A 26,963-nucleotide genomic window follows, 5' to 3' on the forward strand; every position below is an offset into this window, starting at 1 on the left:
AAACACAAAATCAGAGCTTTAATATACACAAATAAGCCTTAAAAAGCTATTTTTCATACATTTTTTACTCTGCAGTTGGCAAAAAAAGCAATTGTAAACACATTAAGGGAAAAACTATTTTACAGTATCCTGTCCCTTTAAACAACATATTTAGCCATATATATATGAGTCCCGTGTTTTACTTTAATTACTTACAAATACATTATGGGTTTTGTCGGTATCACCTTGGTAGATGGTGATTTACATCTATATAACTGACTTGCTTGTGGGCTCTACCCATGTACTTTTTAAGGTAACCACGTAAACATAGTAATCACGTGATGCATTAGTAATCTGACAATCTTAACCCTGATATGGCTCATAGCACGCTTGAGTGAATGACGTATATGGAAATATATTCCGACTCAAACTAATATACATCAGAACAAACTATACACTGCTCGTGATAAGGAAAAAAGGTATTTTTGGACCTCTAATGAAAAGCATTATGATTGTATATATGTTCCAGTAGGAGTCACTGGATCTGTGAATTTACACATAATATGAATATTTGTACATAAACGATCACATAAAAATAATAGTGATCTATGCCTATAAGTTCAAGTTGTATTGAACAGTATAAGGAGTACATCAAAAATGGGCACTTATAGGGATTATGAATTTGAATGTTATGAAAGTTATAAGTTCGCTATAAACCCTATTGGTTCGTTACCCTTTTCCTAAATGTCCTTACTTGTCAGTGAAAACACATCAGATTATTTCCAGTGTTTGGGTAACTAGTGGGGATATGAGATATTATTTAGGAACACATAATATGGTATTGATATGACACAGATCACAAGATACTTTAGAGTTTGATTATTTTTTATAGAATTATATTTACATGCACTGAAAAGGTTTTTATTATATGAGCTGTCAGTTATTTGTAAATTGTTTATTAACTATTTCATTGTATTAGTATTCTCACTTAGATTAATTATGTGCACACACACCTGAATAGGTGTGTCACTTGATAATGAATAGGGATTGGATATATAGATGTATTTAAGCCAGTACTCTCATTGTATGAATAGAAGCCTGATGAAACAGACAGCAGTCTTAGAAACATGTTGCTTATTGTGTTTTTACTATCATTGTCATAAGGTTTACACTTTGATTTTTATCTTACCATTAAATTGTGTTTTTTTAAAACCTTACTTTGAGAGTCTGAGCTTATTCGGTCCGTGCAGGACATTGGAGAGACCAGTATTCTTGCTGTGCCAGTGAGCTGGGACACTGTGAGATCCCAGTCTGCCTGATTTAGCACAATTGGGTGCTGCCTCACTTGTATTATTTTGACCTTCAAATTATCTGTTTGTACCAATAGTGGTTCCAAGGCTATATCAAAGAGCAAGGGAGATAATGGGCAGCCCTGAATGGTGCCCATTTGTAAGAGGAAGTCAGGGGAAATAATACCATTGACCAGTATATGTGCCATCGGTCGTGAGTAAATCTTACAAATTATCTCCAAGAAGGGGCCTTGAAAATTAAAACACTGCATGGTGTGAAGTAAGACCACTCAACATGATCAAAGGCTTTTTCTGCGTCCAAGGACAACAGGAAGGTCTCAGGAGTTCCCTCCGCCACTCTACCCCTCCCCAGGGTCCAGTAGTGATAAATGGCATAGAGCACCTTACACAGGTTGACAACTAATGTGCGTTTAAAATAAAAAAATGTTTGGTTGTTGTGTAGGAGGGAAGGATTCGGGTCTTTAGGCGATTCGCCAGGATCTTCATAAGTATTTTGTAGTCAGTATTAAGTACGGAAATGGGTCAGTAGGACCCTGGGAGTGTATGATCTTTGCCTGGCTTGGGGATGAGAGTGATGTGAGCCGAGGAAAAGTTTTTAGAAGGTATGGTATCTTCTTGGAAATAGGCATTGTAAAGTTTTGATAAGATGGGAGAGACTTGTGTCTGTAGAAGCCGGTACAATTCTTTCGGGAGCCCATCTGGGCCTGGTGCCTTACCTAGAGAAATGGATTTTAAGGTAAAGGCTATTTCGTCAGTCGAGATGGGAGCATTTAATCTTGCCAATTCCTAAATGTGAGTTATGGCAAGGCAAGCAACCGCCAAAAGGTAGTCTGTATATCCGATTGGCTCGGTGGTTAGTGTGTGTATAAATGTGTATAGTATTGGGCGAAACATTTTGCTACTTCTGAGGATAATGTATGAGTTTTGCCCTGGTGTCTAAGCGCCGCTACATTGTATTTTGCTGTACGCACTTTATTTAATGATGCTAGAAGTTTACCTGACCTGTTGACAAATCTGTAAAATTTACTAGACGTTTTTAAAAGCCCTGCGGCAGCTTGTTGCTTGAGAAAGGAATCTATGTCTTCCTTGGCTGCTATATAAAGGTCAAAAGTCAAGTTAGTTTTTTGTGTATGGTATGACTGATAAGCTTGGCCTAACTTTCTTTGGAGGTCAATATATTTCTGTTGGGTTTTGTGTTTGATAGCCACCACATAGGAAATTATGTGTCCAGTGAGTATTGAATTTGCAGTTTCCAAAAATAGTTGCAGATTGCCTATATGCCTTAAATTATCCTTATAAAAGTCCGTCCAACAGTGAGATAAAAATGTTGTAAATGGCTCAGAGGTTTGTAAGTAAGTTGGAAAGCGTAGGGAATTTCTGTTAGGGTTGGGTCCGTGGGAGTCTAGGATCAGTTCTACAAGAGGGTGGTTAGAAATTATGATGTCATGTATTCTATATTGTCATACTCGGCGGATAAGAAAGCCTGAGATAAGGAACAGATCGATTATGGATAGTATTGCCTTAGCTTTGGAGAGACAGGTGCAGTCTTTTTCCTCAGGGTGGCGTAACCTCCAAATGTCACATAAATCAAGGTCTGTGTGGAATTTGTTAAATGTCATCTTTTCAAATTTGGCTTTGTAGTGAGAATATGGATTCCTTACTGTTCTGCCCTGAAGCCACACTCTATTAAGTGAGTGTGAGGGTGTTAAATTGAAATTCCCACCTAGTATCAGTCCCGATCCAGCATAAGGAGCTAGGGCTTGCATCAGTGTGTTCCAGTAAGAAGAGGACCTATGATTGGGTGCATATATATTGCAGAAAGTGTATCCTATTGTATTGATCTGCGCCGGCACAATGAGAAACCTTCCCTCTGTATCTACATGAGTATGTTTGATTTTTGTACTTAGTTTCTTACTAAACAAAATAGCCAAGCCTCTGCTTGCGCTTTTATGTGAGAGAAATGAGGCTGTTCCCACCCAGTAACTTTTCAATTTAAGATGTTCGTCGTCTGTGAGATGGGTCTCTTGTAAAAAAGCGATGTCAGTTCCTATACGACGCATATGTGTAAGAATAAATTTTTGCTTAATAGGGGAATTAATCCCCCCAACGTTCCATGATATGAGCTTAAGCGGCTTGTCTAATCAATAAAGGGCTCTGCATGGGACAGGGATGGAGCATGGGGAGGACAGCAGGAAAAGGATATCTGTAGCGACAAGCGTATAGCAAACAGTGTAGAATTAATGTAAATAGGCAAATACAACCCTCTACAGATAATTGCCAGAAGGTACGCCAAGGACCTAAAGAACAGGATACCACCACTCTCCCTGTATTGTTAAGCCAGGAAGCAGGGTGGTAGTACCAGTAAACATGTGCATGATTAAAGTGTTTCAGTAGAAAGACATAGGCAACCAAACAATTAAGTAGAATCCACTGCAATATAACAGATGACCCCCCCAGTGATCTTATAATATTTTGCATCCCTTATGGCGGGTTTATCGTTCCTGCGAATGTGGGGCAGCTGACAAAGCGTACCACCAAACCAAAAATAGAACTCCAGAACAGTATCCATAGCCAGGAAGAAAAAAGCCGCCAACTCACCTCCCCCTCCCGCCATATTTGTAGATAAGTGAGATTAACTCTATATTTACAAAAGAAATATATCTCAATGACTAGATTGCAGAAGTTCCCATGTACCAAGAACTGGTCACGTATAATCCTAAAACCTGAGCAAACCATCACCTAGATTACGAGTCTTGCGTTAGCCTTAAAAAGCAGCGTTGAGGGGTCCCAACGCTGCCCTTTAACGCCCGCTGGTATTACGAGTCAGGCAGAAAAGGGTCTACCGCTCACTTTTTTTCCGCAATTTTAGCTTACCGCAAATCCCCTTGCATCAATTGCGTATCCTATCTTTTACGATCGCCTGAAAAAGTGAGCGGTAGACCCTCTCCTGTCCAGACTCCTACCGCATTTAAAAGTCAGTAGTTAAGAGTTTTATGGGCTAACGCCGTAACATAAAGCTCTTAACTAAAGTGCTACAAAGTACACTAACACCCATAAACTACCTATTAACCCCTAAACCGAGCCCCCCCACATTGCAAACACTATAATACAATTATTTAACCCCTAATCTGCTGATCGGACATCGCCGCCACTTTAATAAATGTATTAACCCCTAAACCTCCGCACTCCCGCCTTGCAAACACTAGTTACATTTTATTAACCCCCAATCTGCCGTCCCTAACATCGCCGACACCTACCTACATTTATTAACCCCTAATCTGCCGCCCCCAACATCGCCGCTACTATATTAAATTTATTAACCCCTAAATCTAAATATAACCCTAACCCCCCTAACTTAAATATAATTTAAATAAAACTAAATTAAATTACTACTATTAAATAAATTAATCCTATTTAAAACTAAATACTTACCTATAAAATAAACCCTAAGATAGCTACAATATAAATAATAATTACATTCTAGCCATCTTAGGGTTTATTTTTATTTTACAGGCAACTTTGTATTTATTTTAACTAGGTACAATAGTTATTAAATAGTTATTAACTATTTAATAACTACCTAGCTAAAATAAGTACAAAAGTACCTGTAAAATAAACCCTAACCTAAGTTACAATTACACCTAACAATACACTATAATTAAACTAATTACCTAAATTACCTCCAATTAATTACAATTAAATTAAATAAACTAAATTATGAAGAAAAAAAAAAAACTAAATTACAGAAAATAAAAAAAGAATTACAAGAATTTTAAACTAATTACACCTAATCTATTCCCCCTAATAAAATAAAAAAGCCCCTCAAAATAATAAAATTCCCTACCCTATACTAAATTACAAATAGCCCTTAAAAGGGCCTTTTGTGGGGCATTGCCCCAAAGTAATCAGCTCTTTCACCTGTAAAAAAAAATACAATACCCCCCAATATTAAAACCCACCACCCACACACCCAACCCTACTCTAAAACCCACCCAATCCCCCCTTAAAAAAACCTAACACTACCCCCTTGAAGATCACCCTACCTTGAGCCGTCTTCACCCAGCTGGGCACAAGTGGTCCTCCAGAGGATCCAAAGTCTTCATCCTATCCGGCCAGAAGAGGACATCCAGACCGGCAGAAGTCTTCATCCAGGCGGCATCTTCTATCTTCATCCTTCCGGAGCGGAGCGGGTCCATCTTCAAGACATCTGACGCGGAGCATACTCTTCATCCAACGGCCGACAACTGAATGACTGGTCCTTTAAGTGACGTCATCCAAGATGGCGTCCCTTGAATTCAGATTGGCTGATAGAATTGGCCAATAGGATTTTTCCTACCTTAATTCCGATTGGCTGATAGGATTCTATCAGCCAATCGGAATTCAAGGGACGTCATCTTTGATGACGTCACTTAAAGGACCAGTCATTCAGTCATCGGCCGTCGGATGAAGAGGTTGCTCCACGTCGGATGTCTTGAAGATGGACCCGCTCCGCTCCAGAAGGATGAAGATAGAAGATGCCGTCTGGGTGTAGCCTTCTGCCGGTCTGGATGTCCTCTTCTGGCCGGATAGGATGAAGACTTCGGACCCTCTGGAGGACCACTTGTGCCCGGCTGGGTGAAGACGGCTCAAGGTAGGGTGATCTTCAAGGGGGTAGTGTTAGGTTTTTTTTTAAGGGGGGATTGGGTGGGTTTTAGAGTAGGGTTGGGTGTGTGTGTGGTGGGTTTTAATGTTGGGGGGGTATTGTATTTTTTTTTACAGGTGAAAGAGCTGATTACTTTGGGGCAATGCCCCGCAAAAGGCCCTTTTAAGGGCTATTTGTAATTTAGTATAGGGTAGGGAATTTTATTATTTTGGGGGGCTTTTTTATTTTATTAGGGGGATTAGATTAGGTGTAATTAGTTTCATATTCTTGTAATTCTTTTTTTATTTTCTGTAATTTAGTGTTGTTTTTTTTCCGTAATTTAGTTTACCTAAACTAACTACAATTAAATTAAATAATTAGTTTAATTATATTTAAGTTAGGGGATGTTAGGGTTAGAGTTAGACTTAGGTTTAGGGGTTAATACATTTATTATAGTGGCGACGTTGGGGGGGCAGATTAGGGGTTAATAACTATAATGTAGGTGTTGGCGATGTTGGGGGCAGTAGATTAGGGGTTCATAAGTATAATGTAGGTGGCGGCGGTGTCCGGAGCGGCATATTAGGGGTTAATAACTATAATGTAGGTGTCAGCGATAGCGGGGGCAGCAGATTAGGGGTTAATAAGTGTAAGATTAGGGGTGTTTAGACTCGGGGTTCATGTAAGGGTGTTAGGCGCAGACATAAATTTCATTTTCCCATAGGAAACAATGGGGCTGCATTAGGAGCTGAACGCTGCTATTTTGCAGGTGTATGTTTTTTTCAGCCAACTCAGCCCCATTGTTCCCTATGGGGAAATCGTGCACGAGCACGTTTTGCCAGCTTACCGCTACCGTAAGCAACGCTGGTATTACAGTGAGATGTGGAGCTAAATTTTGCTCAACGCTCACTTTTCTGAGGCTAACGCCGAGTAATACCAGTGTTGGCTTAAGTGAGCGGTAAGAAAAAAAGGCTTGTTAGCCCCGCACAGCCTTACTGACAAAAACTCGTAATCTAGGCACATTTGTTTCAATATGATAAGAAATTAAACAAAACAGAGGGGTGCCTTATGTGTGGTATCATCAAATTTATACAGGACAACAGAATATTATGAGCCAAATAGGTACTCGCATGGCTATATAGCACACCAATGTGCTAGTAGGAACAGGCTGCAGATTTAACAGGTGTGGCAGCTCACCCACAAAGGAAATCAGTCGTCTAATGCTGGATTAGCACACCAATGTGCTAGTAGGAACAGGCTGGCAGATTTTAATAAGGTGTGTCAGCTCACCCCCAGGGAACTTTTCCTCAATGTGTAGTATCCAAATGAAGTAATGTTTTGTTGGTCAGGCTTCCATTCAAGCAGGTAAAAATAGGTATATCCACTCAAAATATTTCATAAAAATACTAATTGATGCCTGAGGAAACGGCTTGTATGCCGAGAAACGTGTTGCACTTCTAGGGGGTAAGATAGTACACCCCCTGTCCACTTTTTTGTACATTGATTTTAATTTGTTTTTATAATAAATAGTATTTTTATGAAATATTTTGAGTGGATATACCTATTTTTGCCTGCTTGAATGGAAGCCGGACCAACAAAACATTGCTTCATTTGGATACTACACATTGAGGAAAAGTTCCCTGGGGGTGAGCTGACACACCTTTTTGCCAGCCTGTTCCTACTAGCACATTGGTGTGCTCATACAGCATGTGAGTACCCATTTTGCACCCGTGTACAGTGAATATAAATTATATCCTGAGTGATCTGCACAATTGGTGCCTGTTTTGTGCTTCATCTTTTTACTGCAGTAGACGACTGATTTCCTTTGTGGGTGAGCTGCCCCACCTGTTAAATCTGCAGCCTGTTCCTACAAGCACATTGGTGTGCTATATAGCCATGTGAGTACCCATTTGGCTCATAATATTCTGTGGTCCTGTATAAATTTGATGATACCACACATGAGGTGTCCCTCTGTTTTGTTTCATTTCTTAAAGTATATCTGGACCTATTGGTGAGGAGGAGGCTGCCATCGTCTGGTCTAAAAGAAGATTTACCCCACATTGTGGACTTGAACTTTTTATTTTGAATTGTCTCATATATATTTGTTGAGATATTTGATTGTATCCATAACTCTATATACATGTTTTTTTTTATGTTATCAAAAGCTATAGATTAGCACCCCCTTTTGCTGATTAGATTGTGTTTCAATATGAGTAGCAGAGCAATCAGACAGTTAAACAACAATTTGAACCATATCATGAAAAAGTAAATCTTATTGCCACAATAATCAGTATCTCCTCTGAGAAATTCTTTGTTCCCACGCCTGTGGTACCACGAGTTCAAGGCTCAAGGGGCTATCATGAATAAACCTGAGAGATTCCCCCGGAGACACCCCAAGCGGGAAGAACAAACAAGTGACATTCCCCTCCCCACACCCACCCACACAACAAGACAAAGGCCCCCCTCAACCTGAGCAATTTGATCAACATCTAGGAAGTATATGTTACTCAGTATAAGGTTTAGAGCAATCAGACAATTACATAATAACCTAAACAAAGGTATGAAGGAGCTAACATTATCATTATATATTTAACATCTCGTCTAATAAATTCTTTGTTCCTGCGCCTGTGGCACAGTGGGTTCAAGACTCGGCAGGGACTCAGAAACCATTTTGAGAGGTGCCCCAGATTGTACCCAAAACGCATGGAACAAACAAGTGACATTCCCCTCCCAACCCCATGATAAAACAAAAACAACAATAAATAACAGTATGAACAAATTGAATAAACATTTGAATTATAGATTTCAGCAGGCTGACGTGAAATTGAACTAGAGTCCGCAGAACCATCAAACCAAATTTTTCTGTTAATGGAGTAGGGATGTAACCCCAATCCACTGGTGTTGCCCAGCAAGCAGGCACAAAATGCAACTTTGTAAGGTGAACAGAAATAAAGCTTTTATAGCCATCTCAAAGGCTACTATGTGATCTTGTAGTCACATAATTGGTGATAAGATCAAGTAGGGACTTGCTGCTCTTCCGTAGCTAGATAGCTTTGCAAGGCTTTGGGGGAGTGAAATAATTTGGTTCCTGATGGTGTCTGGAGGCGAAGTTTAGCTTGAAACAGCAGTGCCACTTGGCGGCCTTGCTCATGAAGACGGGAATATAGTGAGGCAAATTCTTTCCTTTGTTTTGTGACTTCAGCCGAGAAGTCTTGGAAGAGTAGTAGTCTGGATCCCTCATAGATTACTTCTTTTCACGCTCTGTAAGCACATAGGATTCAAATCTTTTCTTGGAAATTTAGGCACTTATAAATAACCTCTCTGGGCTTCATTTTTGCATGATTTAAAGTTCTTTCAGGGCTCACCCGGTGAGCCCTCTCTACATCAATCGGCAGAATGTCAGGTGACATGCCTAGCAGTTTGGGGAAGGTTAGAGCAGTAAATTCTAGGAGGTCCTTCCCTTTTACCGATTTGAGGACACCCACTATACGCAGGTTGATGCTCCTACTCCTGTTCTCCAGGTCATCTATTTGATCTTGGAAGTGCTGGATTTCTTTATGGAGCTGTCTGAGGGAGGATTCCGAATTCGTTTTTCTGTCTTCCACCTCTGATATGCGAGATTCTGCCACTGTAAGACGAGAGGAGAACTGGCGTACCTCACTAGTTAAGGTGTCTACCCCCGCTTACAAAGAATCCATCTTGGGGGAAAAAAAATAATTTCAGTTATTTCTTGCAACAGCGACGTCTGATGCCCCACATGGGATGCTGAGAGCTCTATCTGCTGATGGTTTTCTGCATGGATTTTGGCTGTGTGTTTATGCTTTCTGTCCATTGCTTTTGTTTTATGGCTCATATTTCCTTGCGCAGCGAGTGAAAGTTTTTGGAATTATTTAGCCACTTTCATGGACTTCAGCAGTGAAGTAGGTGAACAGATAATTAGATGGAGTGAAGTGAGTTTGGTTTCACAGACAGATAGTGTTACACAAGGGTTAAGGTTCTGAAGTGTGCAAGGTGTTATGGAGGTGTTCGGGTGATATAACCCCCCACAGCAAGATAGGAAGGAATTAACAATGAAGCAGGCGCACCTTTATCCATAGAAGTGAGATTTTAATCTTGGGCCAGATATTTTAAGGTTTTATATTCTGATTTGGCTTTTTTTTAATTATTGTCTCGGATCCTGCCACTTCAATTTCCCACACAGTTCCCAGCAAAAAAGAAAGTAGGGGTCACCAAATAATACCGCAGGGGAGGGTGGTGGATCTGAATCTGTGAGATACCTAAGTGTATATATGGGGCTTAGCTACATTCACAATTGGGCTGTCAGTCTCACCCTTGCAGTAGTGCACCTCCAGAATTACTGCATGATATGAAGGCTGGTATGTCTATGCAGCTCTGGGTGCGTGATCCATAAATCCAGACAAACTCCCCCAACTGCGAGGCCCCACCAAGAGGCAGGGTCTGTAATCCAGGAGCAGAGCAATGCCCCTTTTAGGAGGAGAGTCTCTGGTAAGTCTTGTCTCAGGTGGAACGCTGGTATGGTCTGCAACAGGCTTACAGCAAAACTGCGCCAGGGCCCAAGGAGCTTTACCTCTGTTTGTAAGAGTCTCCAAAGGACTTCAGCCGTAATTGTCAGTGCCGGAACCGCTTGCCCGCTAAGCTTAGCTGCCAAGCTCAGGTGTTAATGCCGTGGTCAGTTCACCACGGCAGGTCTGTTGTCTGATACCGGAGCCAAATGCCTGTGACCGTTCCAAAACTTGAAAATGACCCCGGTGAGGGAGAGATGAACTTTCTCCAGCATTAGCTATTGTCAAGACACCTTCCGTGTAATGGAATAGACGCTTGTAGGCAAGTGTAGTTGCAGATAGTCATTTTTTTTCCACTTTCGTGGAGCTGCAGAGCGGAGCTTTCTCAGAATGCTGCTACACCTTGGCCCCTCCACTGGAAGTCCATTCATTTTTGTTAAACAAATATAAATGTTCCAAAGCTACAGGTGAAAAAGTTCCCCTTTAGTGCAGGCCCTTGGAGTCCCTGCGCTAAGCCTCCTATTAGCATGACTGGGGCTCTATGAAGAAGAGGGCTGGGTTAGAGTGTCTCTCCAGCGTGCTAAAATTTAAGTATTTAACTATTTAAAGGAAACAAATGAATACTGATTAATTTTGTAAGTATTTATTTGTTTTCTTTACATTTCAGAGTGCATTTGTTCCGATATTTGTTTAGTGACAATTGAACGAATATCCCTGTTTTGTCACAAATTTGTTTTTATAGAGGTATTAGATTAGGTTTAATTTTTATTATTTTGGATAATTTTGTTTATTATTTTTTGTAATGTTAGTTTTTTTATTTTTTCGTAGTGTTAGGATTTTTAATTTTGTAACTTAGTTTTTTTATTTTTCTTTTTTTTGGTTTTTTTTAAATAGTTATGTTAGGTTTATTTATAGTTTAAGCTTAGGTTTTTTTTATTTCACAGGTAAATTTTTATTGATTTTAAGATAGCTATATTGTAACTTTAATTTAAAGTTGGGGGGGTGTTAGGTTTAGGTGTTAATAGTTTGATTTAGTGTGTCACAACGTGGGGGGCTGGCAGTTAAGGGGTTAATAGGTTTAGTTTAGTAGTTGTGATGTGGGAGGTTTGGAATTTTAGGGGTTAATAGGTTTAGTTTAGTAGTTGCGATGTGGGGGGTCGGCGGTTTAGGGGTTAATCGGTTTAATTTAGAAGTTGCGATGTGGGAGGGCGGCGGTTGAGGGGTTAATATGTTTATTTAGGTATTAGCGATGCAGGGGGCGGCGGTTTAGAGGTTAATAACTTTATTTAGTGTTGGAGATGTTGGGGGCGGCAGATTAGAAGTATTTAGACTAGGAATTTATGTTAGGGTTTTAGATTTATACATAAATATACATAGATTTATACATAACCTCAGGGCCAGATTGGGCCGCCGGGATACCGGGAAAAATCCTGGTGGGCCGCTGGCCGACAGAGGGTGCTCAGACAGCTGCAGTGGAGGAGAGAGAGCGCAGCAAGCAATTTGAGTTGTGTGAGTGAGCGGAGCACAGCGGCAGTCAGAGCCGCCAGCAGCACTGCACTGCACTCAGACTGACAGCCTCAGCCACAGCAGTTAGTACTGTCAGTAGTCACAGTGCTCAGCTGACACAGCATAGATAGGCCCGCCCAGGGGAGCTCTTAGCCCGGGATAAGAGATGGGGCTGGACTCAGTGTGTGTGGTAGGGGGGAAGAGGCAGGTTGAGGCAAGTAAGAGATTTGCGTGCTCAGTCAGACTCAAACAGCAAAGATCCGTGGGATCCACACCGACCTATTTCAGTCTGTGTGAGTGCTCCTCAAAGGTAAAAATAGTGCTTGATAACAAGGGCCTAGGCTAGTACTGTAGTGTTACTTTACTGTCTACTTTTAACCAAAAATAAATGTGTGGTTGTAACTCACAATATATATATATATATATATATATATATTATATATATTATATATATATATATATATATATATATATATATATATATATATATATATATATATATATATATATATATACAGTTGCAAGAAAAAGTATGTGAACCCTTTGGAATGATATGGATTTCTGCACAAATTGGTCATAAAATGTGATCAGATCATCATCTAAGTCACAACAATAGACAATCACAGTCTGCTTAAACTAATAACACACAAAGAATGAAATGTTGCCATGTTTTTATTGAACACACCATGTAAACATTCACAGTGCAGGTGGAAAAAGTATGTGAACCCTTGGATTTAATAACTGCTTGAACCTCCTTTGGCAGCAATAACTTCAACCAAACGTTTCCTGTAGTTGCAGATCAGACGTGCAGATCAGACGTGCACGGTCAGGAGTAATTCTTGACCATTCCTCTTTAGAGAACTGCTTCAGTTCAGCAATATTCTTGGGATGTCTGGTGTGAATCGCTTTCTTGAGGTCATGCCACAGCATCTCAATCGGGTTGAGGTCAGGACCTTGACTGGGCCACTTCAGAAGGCGTATTTTCTTCTGTTTAAGCCATTCTGTTGTTGATTTACTTCTATGCTTTGGGTCATTGTCCTGTTGCAACACCCATCTTCTGTTGAGCTTCAGCTGGTAGACAGATGGCCTTAAGTTCTCCTGCAAAATGTCTTGAAAAACTTGGGAATTCATTTTTCCTTCGAAGATAGCAATCCGTCCAGGCCCTGATGCAGCAAAGCAGCCCCAAACCATGATGCCCCCACCACCATACTTCACAGTTGGAATGAGGTTTTGATGTTGGTGTGCTGTGGCTCTTTTTCGCCACACATAGTGTTGTGTGTTTCTTCCAAACAACTCAACTTTGGTTTCATCTGTCCACAGAATATTTTGCCAGTACTGCTGTGGAACATCCAGGTGCTCTTGTGCAAACTGTAAACGTGCAGCAATGTTTTGTTTGGACAGCAGTGGCTTCCTCTGTGGTATCCTCCCATGAAATCCATTCTTGTTTAGTGTTTTACGTATTGTAGATTCGCTAACAGGTATGTTAGCATTTGCCAGTGACTTTTGTAAGTCTTTAGCTGACACTCTAGGATTCTTCTTCACCTCATTGAGCAGTCTGCGCTGTGCTCTTGCAGTCATCTTTACAGGACAGCCACTTCTAGGGAGAGTAGCAGCAGTGCTGAACTTTCTCCATTTATAGACAATTTGTCTTACCGTGGATTGATGAACAGCAAGGCTTTTGGAGATACTTTTATAACCCTTTCCAGCTTTATGCAAGTCAACAATTCTTAATCGTTGGTCTTCTGAGAGCTCTTTTGTGCGAGGCATCATTCACATCAGGCAATGCTTCTTGTGAAAAGCAAACCCAGAACTGGTGTATGTTTTTTATAGGGCAGGGCAGCTGTAACCAACACCTCCAATCTCATCTCATTGATTGGACTCCAGTTGGCTGACATCTCACTCCAATTAGCTCTTGGAGATGTCATTAGTCTAGGGGTTCACATACTTTTTCCACCTGCATTGTGAATGTTTACATGGTGTGTTCAATAAAAACATGGCAACATTTCATTCTTTGTGTGTTATTAGTTTAAGCAGACTGTGATTGTCTATTGTTGTGACTTAGATGATGATTGGATCACATTTTATGACCAATTTGTGCAGAAATCCATATCATTCCAAAGGGTTCACATACTTTTTCTTGCAACTGTATATTCTATATATTATATTATATATATATATTATATATATACATTCTATATATTATATTATATATATATATTATATATATATATATATATATATATATATATATACACACACAGTATATATATATATATATATATATATATATAAATAATATATTATATTTATATATTATATAAATATCTATATAAGTTAAAGGGAAAACCTGGGGCGTGGCTGGGCTGGAGGGGTGGGGTTAGGCTGGAGGGGGCGAGGCTGGGCCGGTCTATACAAATTTCCAGGGCCAGTCTGATTTCCCAGTCTGGCCCTGCATAACCTCGAGGACATCAATTCCTCAATCGCTATTCCGCAATCGCAGGTGTTAGTTTTTTTCTAACACCTTTTTCTCCATTGATGTCTATGGGGGAAAATGTGCACGTCAAGTCAGGCCTTGGCTTTTGTGCAGTATGGAGCTTATCGCACCATAACGCACAACAAAAGTTTTTTTTGTAACTTGTAATGGCAGCACTATGGAAAGTATGATACCGCTAAATATTTAGCGTTATTTACGTAACGGGTTTAGCGCATAACTTGTAATCTCGGTGTATAACAAGTATATAAAGATAATCAAAAAACCTATCTCTTGGATATAATGAAATATGAGAAGGTTCTGAGTATGGGAGAAAAATCCTTTTTGCATGATGTATCTGTAAGTGTTTAAACAGCCTTTTGTGCCATTAGATATGTGATGGCGTCTTTTACTCATGGTATAGCATTCCATCCCCTATGCGGCTTCAGCCGCCAGCCGTGTGATAGAGGGCAGGGCGTGAGTTTAACATATACGCTAACTGCACTATTGGTAATATGGTGATCCTCTGAAGAGCTATATTTACCTATATTTACCTCATTTTACCACTAAACTACTTAAAAGGTTGTAAACTGTTGAAACAGTATGATTTAACATGGAAATAGTGTAAATTATATTGCTTCAATATGGATAACTTCTCCTACACTGTAGTTGTGACTTCTATAAGGAATGGCTCTTAATAAATAAAGATATATAATCATAAACCAGTTACACAAAAAAACCACATAACATATTGTTAAACATCAGTTGGTTCACTAATTTCTTTCTAAACGAAATTATGATAGTAAAGGTACATTACGCGCATAATATCAACCCTCTGAGTTTGTCTGCAAATAGAGCAGGGCTTTGATGTCTGCAAGAAGGCTCCTTGATAAAGTTGAGCAAGCCATGTCAATAGAATGAAGCATTGAGGGCCTCAGCTCGCAGGGTAAGAGCTAGAATTCTGTCCGGGATAATGTTATGGGATTCGTAGAGATGTGTCCAGCACTTGTAACTCAAAAGGAGAACAGTCACAAACAACTGCCATAATGTTATGGGTCAGGAAACATGATATCTCCAAGTCCGCAGCCACCTGGGGGTCCCCCAGTGCTCCCATGGCAGCAACACCAACTCCAAGTTCTGCTCTGACCGCAGGGACCAACTTGACAATCCTGTAGGTTCCGGGGTCAGTATTGTAGCAAGAGATGTGCCCCGCTCACTAATAGCGATAGTTGTAATGGCTGCATTTGAAATAGTTATCACAGGGTTACTCAACATTGCTAAAAACTTCTGTTTACCTTTTTTGGCTAGCAGCCTTTCGAGATCAAAAGGCTGCTAGCCAAAAAAGGTAAACAGAAGTTTTTAGCAATGTTGACTAACCTTTTGCTTATTTATCTTTATTTTCTTCTATTTTTCGCTTCTTATTTTACGTGTTCATTTTATTATAGATTTGGAGGGTTGTGGATAAAGTTTCCTTATGGAAAAAAGATGGTTTTTATCCTGCTCTTCTTTTTTTCATTACTTGTGGACTCTTCACAGCTTTGGTATTGCTTTCCAGGAGTAATAAATCATGGACTCTTACCACCAAAACATAATTTATGCTTACCTGATAAATTACTTTTTTCATGGAGGTGAGTCCACGAGACCCCACCCTGTTTTTATATTTTTAGTGTTTTTTTTCTTTTTTTCACATCTTTTTTCCCGGCTCCTATATTTTTTTGCTATGTTTTCTTTTTCTTTTTGCTTGGCTATACATCAAACTAACTGCAATAGAGGTGGGAGGTTTTTTTTAAAGCTCTTGGGGTTTGGGAATCTTTGCCTCCTCCTAGTGGCAGGGAAGGTAATTCCTAAAAGTTATGGATCATGGATTCTTACCACAATGAAATAAATAAATTTATCAGGTAAGCATAAATTATGTTTTCTAATAATGCAAAATAGTCAAATTTTCCAGTTTGAATTGAGTCTTTGATTCACACAGCTCAATTAAATCAAATAGCCATACTTAAGTTCAAATGGATTTTGAATGGGGGTCATTGTTAAATAATTAGAGACATAAATTCATATACTACAATTAATTTGGTTGCAAATCTATTGCACCACATCCCCTCTGCAACACCTTTCTATATTACCTCAATATAATACCATTTTTATTAAAGCCTTAGCTCTAAAATACCTTCTCCCCTACATTTAGACATTCTTATATTGTCCCCTCCTTTCTAAATGATACATATAAACCACAACAAAACACCACCACCTAACCCACCTTTCCTCTCTAAAATCATTCATTTATTTTTCATGAACTTTTTAATTTAAGCCCATGATCCTCACTCAGAGTTTTTAATCAACTGATCTTTGTTTTCCAGTCTTTCCTTTTTCTTTCTTGTCCTTTCTTCTATTTAAGAGTTAAAAAATGCCTTGGGCTGCCATGACATAACCCTCCTTGTAATAATGGGTGGGTGGGGTTAACAGTGTAACAACATTTTTATTTTTTATTTTTTGATTCAGTTTTGACCTGTAAATGAGAATACATAATTTGTATAAACAAGTTTGTTTTCAGATCCAGTTTAAATGAGCAGCTTATTATGAGAAAGTCTGTATGTTAGAGCAGTTCAGCAATGTTTCTGTGCAGCAATGCATCCTTTTTTTAAAAAAAAAATAAAAAAAAAATAAATAGAAAAAATAGAAAATAAATATATCAAGGTAGTGATAGATATTATATTTGTTTAAATAAACTTAGATATCTGTTTATATATTAATACAAGCAGTGTGTAACTAAAATGAACACATGCTATTTCAGTTTCCTGTAGACAAAATAAAGCTTTCATTCAGAGGCATAGAAAATCACAAGAGAGCAGGATAAATAGCTTAAATATAGCTGTTCTAATTGCATATGCTGCACAAAAATGTTTGTTTAGATGCTAACAATACAAAATTTAAAATTTCTTATAGAGACTACACAAGTGTCAATTCTAAAGGACCTTAACAATATCTCATTCTTTAAGGTAAGTTTTTTCCCCCGATTTATTCATATATGTATTTATATATTTAGGGCCAGATAACAAGTGGAGTGGTATTTTGCGTTTCCGCTATATCAATAATTCCACTAGAATTAAGATTTTTGCGCTAGTCAGGTTGTGCTGGTATTACAAGTTGAAAGTAAACTGTTTTTGCTCTATTGGTAACCCAACTAGCACAAATATCCAAACTTAGAATATCGCGTGCGCATTCACATATTCCACCATAGAAGTCAATGGAGAAAAAAAGTAGAAAAAAAACCCACTCTCGCAGAAACACCATCACATATTCTCATTAGCACTAACCCAACATGAAAATATGAATATTTAATATTCCGATGTTATTTACGTTACGGAATATGTTCTGTTTATTCATAAATATATATTTCTACATATATCTGATGGATTTGTAAACAAATACATATTTATTACTATATATATCTATATGATTATATATAGGTATAGATATATACAGATATATATATAGGAAAACTTAATTAACAGATAAGAGGTAACCGGCATAAGAAAATAATGCAATGGTTGAATTTGTAACAGAGCAATGACTAGCCAGAGAAACAAATTATTGTTATGGATAAATTATTTTGTTGTGTTGATTTTACATGGTGACCTTTCTATTATTTTGTTTTTTAACCAGGGTACATTTATTATACGTCTTTGGCTATTTGCTGGTGAAAAAGAAGATCTCGCCTTTTGTTTTAATGCGACCTTAATTTTTAAGTAGTAAGAACATCATCCATTATATGTTTTCTTGATGAAAAATAAGACCGTATGACACCTTGCAATAACATTTCAAAATACACCATATAGTTACAATTACATTTTAGGATAATTATGAGATCCTATCTTCTATTTATATTAATAAAATGTTTTCAAAAGTTTGGAAAGTTCTATGGTTTCTCTTATTTAAAGTGTGTCAATAACAGCTAGATATGGGCATTCTAGTAATGTAAAAATGACAATAAATTAGTAGGCACCACGACTTTATATGGTTTCAGTTCACAAGCTAAAAATAATTTGCTTAGAAAAAGAAATACAAGGTACTTCTGTCCCATAATAAATCATTTAGACATTTGTAGGGATCAAAAACAAGAGCTTAGGTTAATACTAATTTAACAGGCTTCAACGCTAAAGTAAAAATCACAATATCACATAGTGATGTCTGTGTAATGCATCATTTAAAGGGTATTAACAGGTGTTGAAGGAAATTGGAATTAAAATATAACTTGCTTCTGTTGGTAGCTATGGATTATTGTAATCACAAAATGTTGTAAACTCCACTTGTGTGAATTATTGTAGGGCAAAATGTAATAATTCTTAAATTTGAAAATGACTAATTTGCTTTTTTTTTTAAAAATGAATTAAGTGTGGGAGGCAACCACGTGTCATTACCCAGGCAGGGGATGTGTGAGCTTTCTGAGCTCATAGCAGACTCCCCCCCCCCCCCCCCCCCCCCAGCACTTATCCCCATATTTCAAAGTAGCCCAGAATTGCCAGAACAATCCAGGAATGCCAGTGATGCCACCACGCCTATGTGTGGTGATCTCACCAAATCCATGAAAGCCCTTCATGGTAGGTGCACAGGACTTAAAGGGACATGAAACCCAATTTTTTTCATTCATGATTTCATTCAAAAGCATGTGATTTTAAACAACTTTCCAATTTACTTCTATTATGTAATTTGCTTCATTCTCTTGATATCCTTGGTTTAAAAGGATATATAGATAGGCTCAGTAGCTGCTGATTGGTAGCTGCACATAGATGCCTCGTGTGATTGGCTCACACATGTGCATTGCTATTTCTTCAACAAAGAATATCTGAAGAGTAAAGCAATTTAGATAATAGAAGTAAATTGGAATATTGTTTAAAATTGTAATATCTGTCTGAATCCTGAATTTTTTTGGGGGGTTTCATGTCCCTTTAAGGGAGCTGGATGGGAGGTAATCAGGGGAGTATTAATGAATAGGTCAATAAGGCCCGTGCCTAGGATGGCCAATTTAGGGAAGATGGGAGGGCTGACACTTTTTGCATGCTTTATTACACAGTGTACTGGAGACCAGTACAGCTGAATATTCTTACTCTGCACTGCACAGCTGCTATTCTCTTCCCTGCTGCCTATAACTAACAGATTGCTGTGCCGACCGAACAGAGCCCTCCCCTTTACAGAAACAGATAGCAGCCTGCTCCAGCTTCTAGCGCTGCAAGATACAGGATCAGCCTGCACAGACTGAGGACAGAGACTGGTGAGTCAGTGATTTTCCTAATGGCTAGAAGGAGCTGCCCACTTCAGTTTTGGTCCCTTCCCCTGCTAGATTGTAAAAACATTGGTTCTACTTGTCATTGTGGCATACAGTCTGTTACTGGATATATATATATATATATATATATATATATATATATATATATATATATATATATATATATATATATATATATATATATATTTATATATATATATATATATATATATATATATATATATATATATATATACAGTGTGTATATAAATCCACCTCCCACCTCACTCATACTTCAGTTTTACAAACTAAGGCCTAGATTTGGAGTTTGGCGTTAGCCGTGAAAACCAGCGTTAGAGGCTCCTAACGCTGGTTTTAGGCTAACTCCGGTATTTGGAGTCACTCAAAAAAGGGTCTAACACTCACTTTTCAGCCGCGACTTTTCCATACCGCAGATCCCCTTACGTCAATTGCGTATCCTATCTTTTCAATGGGATCTTTCTAACTCCGGTATTTAGAGTCGTGTCTGAAGTGAGCGTTAGACATCTAACGACAAAACTCCAGCCGCAGGAAAAAAGTCAGTAGTTAAGAGCTTTCTGGGCTAACGCCGGTTCATAAAGCTCTTAACTACTGTACTCTAAAGTACACTAACACCCATAAACTACCTATGTACCCCTAAACTGAGGCCCCCCCACATCGCCGCCACTCGATTACATTTTTTTAACCCCTAATCTGCCGACCGCCACCTACGTTATACTTATGTACCCCTAATCTGCTGCCCCTAACACCGCCGACCCCTATATTATATTTATTAACCCCTAATCTGCCCCCCACAACGTCGCCTCCACCTGCCTACACTTATTAACCCCTAATCTGCCGAGCGGACCGCACCGCTACTATAATAAAGTTATTAACCCCTAATCCGCCTCACTAACCCTATAATAAATTGTATTAACCCCTAATCTGCCCTCCCTAACATCGCCAACACCTAACTTCAATTATTAACCCCTAATCTGCCGACCGGAGCTCACCGCTATTCTAATAAATGTATTAACCCCTAAAGCTAACTCTAACCCTAACACTAACACCCCCCTAAATTAAATATAATTTTAATCTAACGAAATTAATTAAATCTTATTAAATAAATTATTCCTATTTAAAGCTAAATACTTACCTGTAAAATAAACCCTAATAAAGCTACAATATAACGAATAATTACATTGTAGCTATTTTAGGATTAATATTTATTTTACAGGCAACTTTGTAATTATTTTAACCAAGTACAATAGCTATTTAATAGTTAAGAACTATTTAATAGCTAAAATAGTTAAAATAATTACAAATTTACCTGTAAAATAAATCCTAACCTAAGTTACAATTAAACCTAACACTACACTATCAATAAATTAATTAAATAAAATACCTATAATTATCTACAATTAAACCTAACACTACTGATCGGAACAGCCAATAGAATGCAAGCTCAATCTGATTGGCTGATCGAATCAGCCAATCGAATTGAACTTGATTCTGATTGGCTGATTCCACCAGCCAATCAGAATATTCCTACCTTAATTCCGATTGGCTGATAGAATCCTATCAGCCAATCAGAATTCGAGGGACGCCATCTTGGATGACGTCCCTTAAAGGAACCGTCATTCGGCTAGTAGGCGTCGGGAGAAGAGGATGTTCCGCGTTTGAGGTCTGCAAGAAGGATCCGGAAGAAAGAAGATTGAAGATGCCGTTGATAGAAGACTTCATCCGGATCATGGACCTCTTCAGCTCCCGCTTGGTTGAAGACTTCAGCCGGATCATGGACCTCTTCAGCCCCCCGCTTGGGCTTGGATCAGGACATCGGAGGAGCTCTTCAGGACGGATCGGTGAACCTGGTAGGGTGAAGACAAGGTAGGAAGATCTTCAGGGGCTTAGTGTTAGGTTTATTTAAGGGGGGTTTGGGTTAGATTATGGGTATGTGGGTTGTAATGTTGGGGGGGGGTATTGTATGTTTTTTTTTACAGGCAAAAGAGCTGAATTTCTTGGGGCATGCCCCGCAAAGGGCCCTGTTCAGGGCTGGTAAGGTAAAAGAGCTTTGAAATGTAGTAATTTAGAATAGGGTAGGGCATTTTGTTATTTTGGGGGTCTTTGTTATTTTATTAGGGGGCTTAGAGTAGGTGTAATTAGTTTAAAATTGTTGTAATATTTTTCTTATGTTTGTAAATATTTTTTTATTTTTTGTAACTTAGTTCTTTTTTATTTTTTGTACTTTAGTTTATTTCATTGTAGTTATTTGTAGGTATTGTATTTAATTTATTTATTGATAGTGTAGTGGTAGGTTTAATTGTAGATAATTATAGGTATTTTATTTAATTAATTTATTGATAGTGTAGTGTTAGGTTTAATTGTAACTTAGGCTAGGATTTATTTTACAGGTAATTTTGTTATTATTTTAACTAGGTAACTATTAAATAGTTCTTAACTATTTAATAGCTATTGTACCTGGTTAAAATAATTACAAAGTTGCCTGTAAAATAAATATTAATCCTAAAATAGCTACAATGTAATTATAATTTATATTGTAGCTATATTAGGATTTATTTTACAGGTTAAGTATTTAGCTTTAAATAGGAATAATTTATTTAATAAGAGTTAATTAATTTCGTTAGATTAAAATTATATTTAATTTAGGGGGGTGTTAGTGTTAGGGTTAGACTTAGCTTTAGGGGTTAATACATTTATTATAGTAGCGGTGAGCTCCGGTCGGCAGATTAGGGGTTAATGTTTAAAGTTAGGTGTTGGCGATGTTAGGGAGGGCAGATTAGGGGTTAATACTATTTATTATAGGGTTAGTGATGCGGATTAGGGGTTAATAACTTTATTATAGTAGCGCTCAGAGTTGCTTACGGACGCGGCCAGCCTCAAAAACGTGCTCGTGCACGATTCCCCCATAGGAAACAATGGGGCTGTTTGAGCTGAAAAAAAACCTAACACCTGCAAAAAAGCCGCGTTCAGCTCCTAACGCAGCCCCATTGTTTGCTATGGGGAAACACTTCCTACGTCTGCACCTAACACTCTAACATGTACCCCGAGTCTAAACACCCCTAACCTTACACTTATTAACCCCTAATCTGCCGCCCCCGCTATCGCTGACCCCTGCATATTATTATTAACCCCTAATCTGCCGCTCCGTAAACCGCCGCTACTTACATTATCGATATGTACCCCTAATCTGCTGTCCCTAACACTGCCGACCCCTATATTATATTTATTAACCCCTAATCTGCCCCCCACAACGTCGCCTCCACCTGCCTACACTTATTGACCCCTAATCTGCCGAGCGGACCACACCGCTATTATAATAAATGTATTAACCCCTAATCCGCCTCACTAACCCTATAATAAATAGTATTAACCCCTAATCTGCCCTCCCTAACATCGCCGACACCTAACTTCAAACATTAACCCCTAATCTGCCGACTTGAGCTCACCGCTATTCTAATAAATGTATTAACCCCTAAAGCTAAGTCTAACCCTAACACTAACACCCCCCCCTAAGTTAAATATAATTTAAATCTAACGAAATAAATTAACTCTTATTAAATAAATTATTCCTATTTAAAGCTAAATACTTACCTGTAAAATAAACCCTAATATAGCTACAATATAAATTATAATTATATTATAGCTATTTTAGGATTTATATTTATTTTACAGGTAACTTTGTATTTATTTTAACCAGGTACAATAGCTATTAAATAGTTAAGAACTATTTAATAGCTAAAATAGTTAAAATAATTACAAAATTACCTGTAAAATAAATCCTAACCTAAGTTACAATTAAACCTAACACTACACTATCAATAAATTAATTAAATAAAATACCTACAATTACCTACAATTAAACCTAACATTACACTATCAATACATTAATTAAATACAATATCTACAAATAAATACAATGAAATAAACTAACTAAAGTACAAAAAATAAAAAAGAACTAATTTACAAAAAATAAAAAAATATTTACAAACATTAGAAAAATATTACAACAATTTTAAACTAATTACACCTACTCTAGGCCCCCTAATAAAATAACAAAGCCCCCCAAAATAAAAAAAATGCCCTACCCTATTCTAAATTACTAAAGTTCAAAGCTCTTTTACCTTACCAGCCCTGAACAGGGCCCTTTGCGGGGCATGCCCCAAAGAATTCAGCTCTTTTGCCTGTAAAAAAAAAAACATACAATACCCCCCCCAACATTACAACCCACCACCCACATACCCCTAATCTAACCCAAACCCCCCTTAAATAAACCTAACACTAAGCCCCTGAAGATCTTCCTACCTTGTCTTCACCATACCAGGTTCACCGATCGATCCAGAAGAGCTCCTCCGATGTCCTGATCCAAGCCCAAGCGGGGGGCTGAAGAGGTCCATGATCCGGCTGAAGTCATCATCCAAGCTCCCGCTTGGATGATGACTTCAGCCGGATCATGGACCTCTTCAGCTCCCGCTTGGATGATGACTTCAGCCGGATCATGGACCTCTTCAGCCCCCTGCTTGGGCTTGGATCAGGACATCGGAGGAGCTCTTCTGGATCGATCAGTGAACCTGGTATGGTGAAGACAAGGTAGGAAGATCTTCAGGGGCTTAGTGTTAGGTTTATTTAAGGGGGGTTTGGGTTAGATTAGGGGTATGTGGGTGGTGGGTTGTAATGTTGGGGGGGGTATTGTATGTTTTTTTTTTTACAGGTAAAAGAGCTGAATTCTTTGGGGCATGCCCCGCAAAGGGCCCTGTTCAGGGCTGGTAAGGTAAAAGAGCTTTGAACTTTAGTAATTTAGAATAGGGTAGGGCATTTTTTTTATTTTGGGGGGCTTTGTTATTTTATTAGGGGGCCTAGAGTAGGTGTAATTAGTTTAAAATTGTTGTAATATTTTTCTAATGTTTGTAAATATTTTTTTATTTTTTGTAAATTAGTTCTTTTTTATTTTTTGTACTTTAGTTAGTTTATTTCATTGTATTTATTTGTAGATATTGTATTTAATTAATGTATTGATAGTGTAATGTTAGGTTTAATTGTAGGTAATTGTAGGTATTTTATTTAATTAATTTATTGATAGTGTAGTGTTAGGTTTAATTGTAACTTAGGTTAGGATTTATTTTACAGGTCATTTTGTAATTATTTTAACTATTTTAGCTATTGTACCTGGTTAAAATAAATACAAAGTTACCTGTAAAATAAATATAAATCCTAAAATAGCTATAATATAAATATAATTTATATTGTAGCTATATTAGGATTTATTTTACAGGTAAGTATTTAGCTTTAAATAGGAATAATTTATTTAATAAGAGTTCATTTATTTCGTTAGATTTAAATTATATTTAATTTAGGGGGGTGTTAGTGTTAGGGTTAGACTTAGCTTTTTGGGGTTAATAAATTTATTAGAATAGCGGTGAGCTCCAGTCGGCAGATTAGGGGTTAATGATTGAAGTTAGGTGTCGGCGATGTTAGGGAGGGCAGGTTAGGGGTTAATACTATTTATTATAGGGTTAGTGAGGCGGATTAGGGGTTAATAACTTTATTATAATAGCGGTGCGGTCCGCTCGGCAGATTAGGGGTTAATAAGTGTAGGCAGGTGGAGGCGACGTTGTGGGGGGCAGATTAGGGGTTAATAAATATAATATAGGGGTTTGCGGTGTTAGGGGCAGCAGATTAAGGGTACATAAGTATAACGTAGGTGGCGGTCGGCAGATTAGGGGTTAATTATTGTAGGTAGCTGGCGGCGACGTTGTGGGGGGCAGGTTAGGGGTTAATAAATATAATATAGGGGTCGGCAGTGTTAGGGGCAGCAGATTAGGGGTACATAAGGATAACGTAGGTGGCGGTCGGCAGATTAGGGGTTAAAAAAAATTAATCGAGTGTCGGCGATGTGGGGGGGCCTCGGTTTAGGGGTGCATAGGTAGTTTATGGGTGTTAGTGTACTTTAGGGCACAGTAGTTAAGAGCTTTATGAACCGTGGTTAGCCCAGAAAGCTCTTAACTACTGACTTTTTTCTGCGGCTGGAGTTTTGTCGTTAGAATTCTAACGCTCACTTCAGCCACGACTCTAAATACCGGAGTTAGAAAGATCCCATTGAAAAGATAGGATACGCAATTGACGTAAGGGGATCTGCGGTATGGAAAAGTCGCGGCTGAAAAATGAGCGTTAGACCCTTTTTTGACTGACTCCAAATACCGGCGGTAGCCTAAAACCAGCGTTAGGAGCCTCTAACGCTGGTTTTCACGGCTACCGCCAAACTCCAAATCTAGGCCTTAGAGAGCTTTCATGCAACATTTTATGAATCAGTTTTCTTTTTTATATTTTTTTTCACTCTGTTTCACATTCTCTCAAGCCTGTTATATATTTATCATATATAGGAGCATGGATATAAATTTGCAGAATTAATTTATTTTTATTTTTTTCTAATTTAGTTTTTTTGCAATTATGTCTCAAACTGAACCTGCCTCTGATGTTACCATAGGATTTGAGCGGCCTAAACAGGTATTTAACAAAGTTAAGTATGCATGTTGTAATTAAGCTGATCTAAATTATTCAGCTCTATTATGTGGCTCTTGTTTAACAAATTGTTAAATACAAATTCACACACCGTTATTCTATCTCAGTCTAAATGTACATAGCATTACTGCAGAAATGTAAGATTTTTTTGCTACAGCTATAAAGAAGGCAATGACTGCTATTTTGCCTTCAAATAAATGTAAAAGGTTTTTGCAACATTTTCCTAAACTTAGGCCTAGATTTAGAGTTCAGCGGTAGCCGTCAAAACCAGCGTTAGAGGCTCCTAACGCGGGTTTTTTACGCACTCCGGTATTTAGAGTTTATTTACCGCGACTCAAAATACACCTAACGCTCACCTTTCTACCGCCACCTCAGACCCAGTAGTAAACATATACCGCACAAAAAAACATCCACGAATCACAAAACAAATATTACACAAAGTACACTTACACTCATACAAACACAACACTATCTTTATTTTTCGTATTTTTTATTTTTTCTTTAAAATACAAAGGATTAAAGTTGCGAGTTCTCGGGTGTTTGAAAAAAATCCACACAAATCCATTTTCCCATTGACTTACATGGACATACGGGAAAAGACCCTCATATACCTACATCTAACGAATAACATTATCACAAACATACACTCATCGATGCATACAAACAATATACACCACATTACATACACAAAATATTTATTTATTACAAAAAGAACACGATTTAGTTACTTTTTCAC

The 26,963-nt window shown here is 38.1% G+C and overlaps 1 protein-coding gene across 1 annotated transcript in view; it reads left to right on the top strand.

The window, feature by feature from the left end:
- LOC128659563 (lymphocyte antigen 96) overlaps positions 1-18,228 on the top strand; it is a 168,574-nt gene extending 150,346 nt beyond the window's left edge. The window contains exons 4-5 of the mRNA XM_053713159.1: positions 17,353-17,405; positions 18,073-18,228. Of these exons, the coding sequence (XP_053569134.1) occupies positions 17,353-17,405; positions 18,073-18,159 (140 nt within the window). The 3' untranslated portion in view covers positions 18,160-18,228. The remainder of the gene's footprint in view (positions 1-17,352; positions 17,406-18,072) is intronic.
- The last annotated feature ends 8,735 nt before the right edge of the window (positions 18,229-26,963 follow it).

This window comes from Bombina bombina, chromosome 5 (assembly GCF_027579735.1).
Source record: "Bombina bombina isolate aBomBom1 chromosome 5, aBomBom1.pri, whole genome shotgun sequence".
NCBI lineage: Eukaryota > Metazoa > Chordata > Amphibia > Anura > Bombinatoridae > Bombina > Bombina bombina.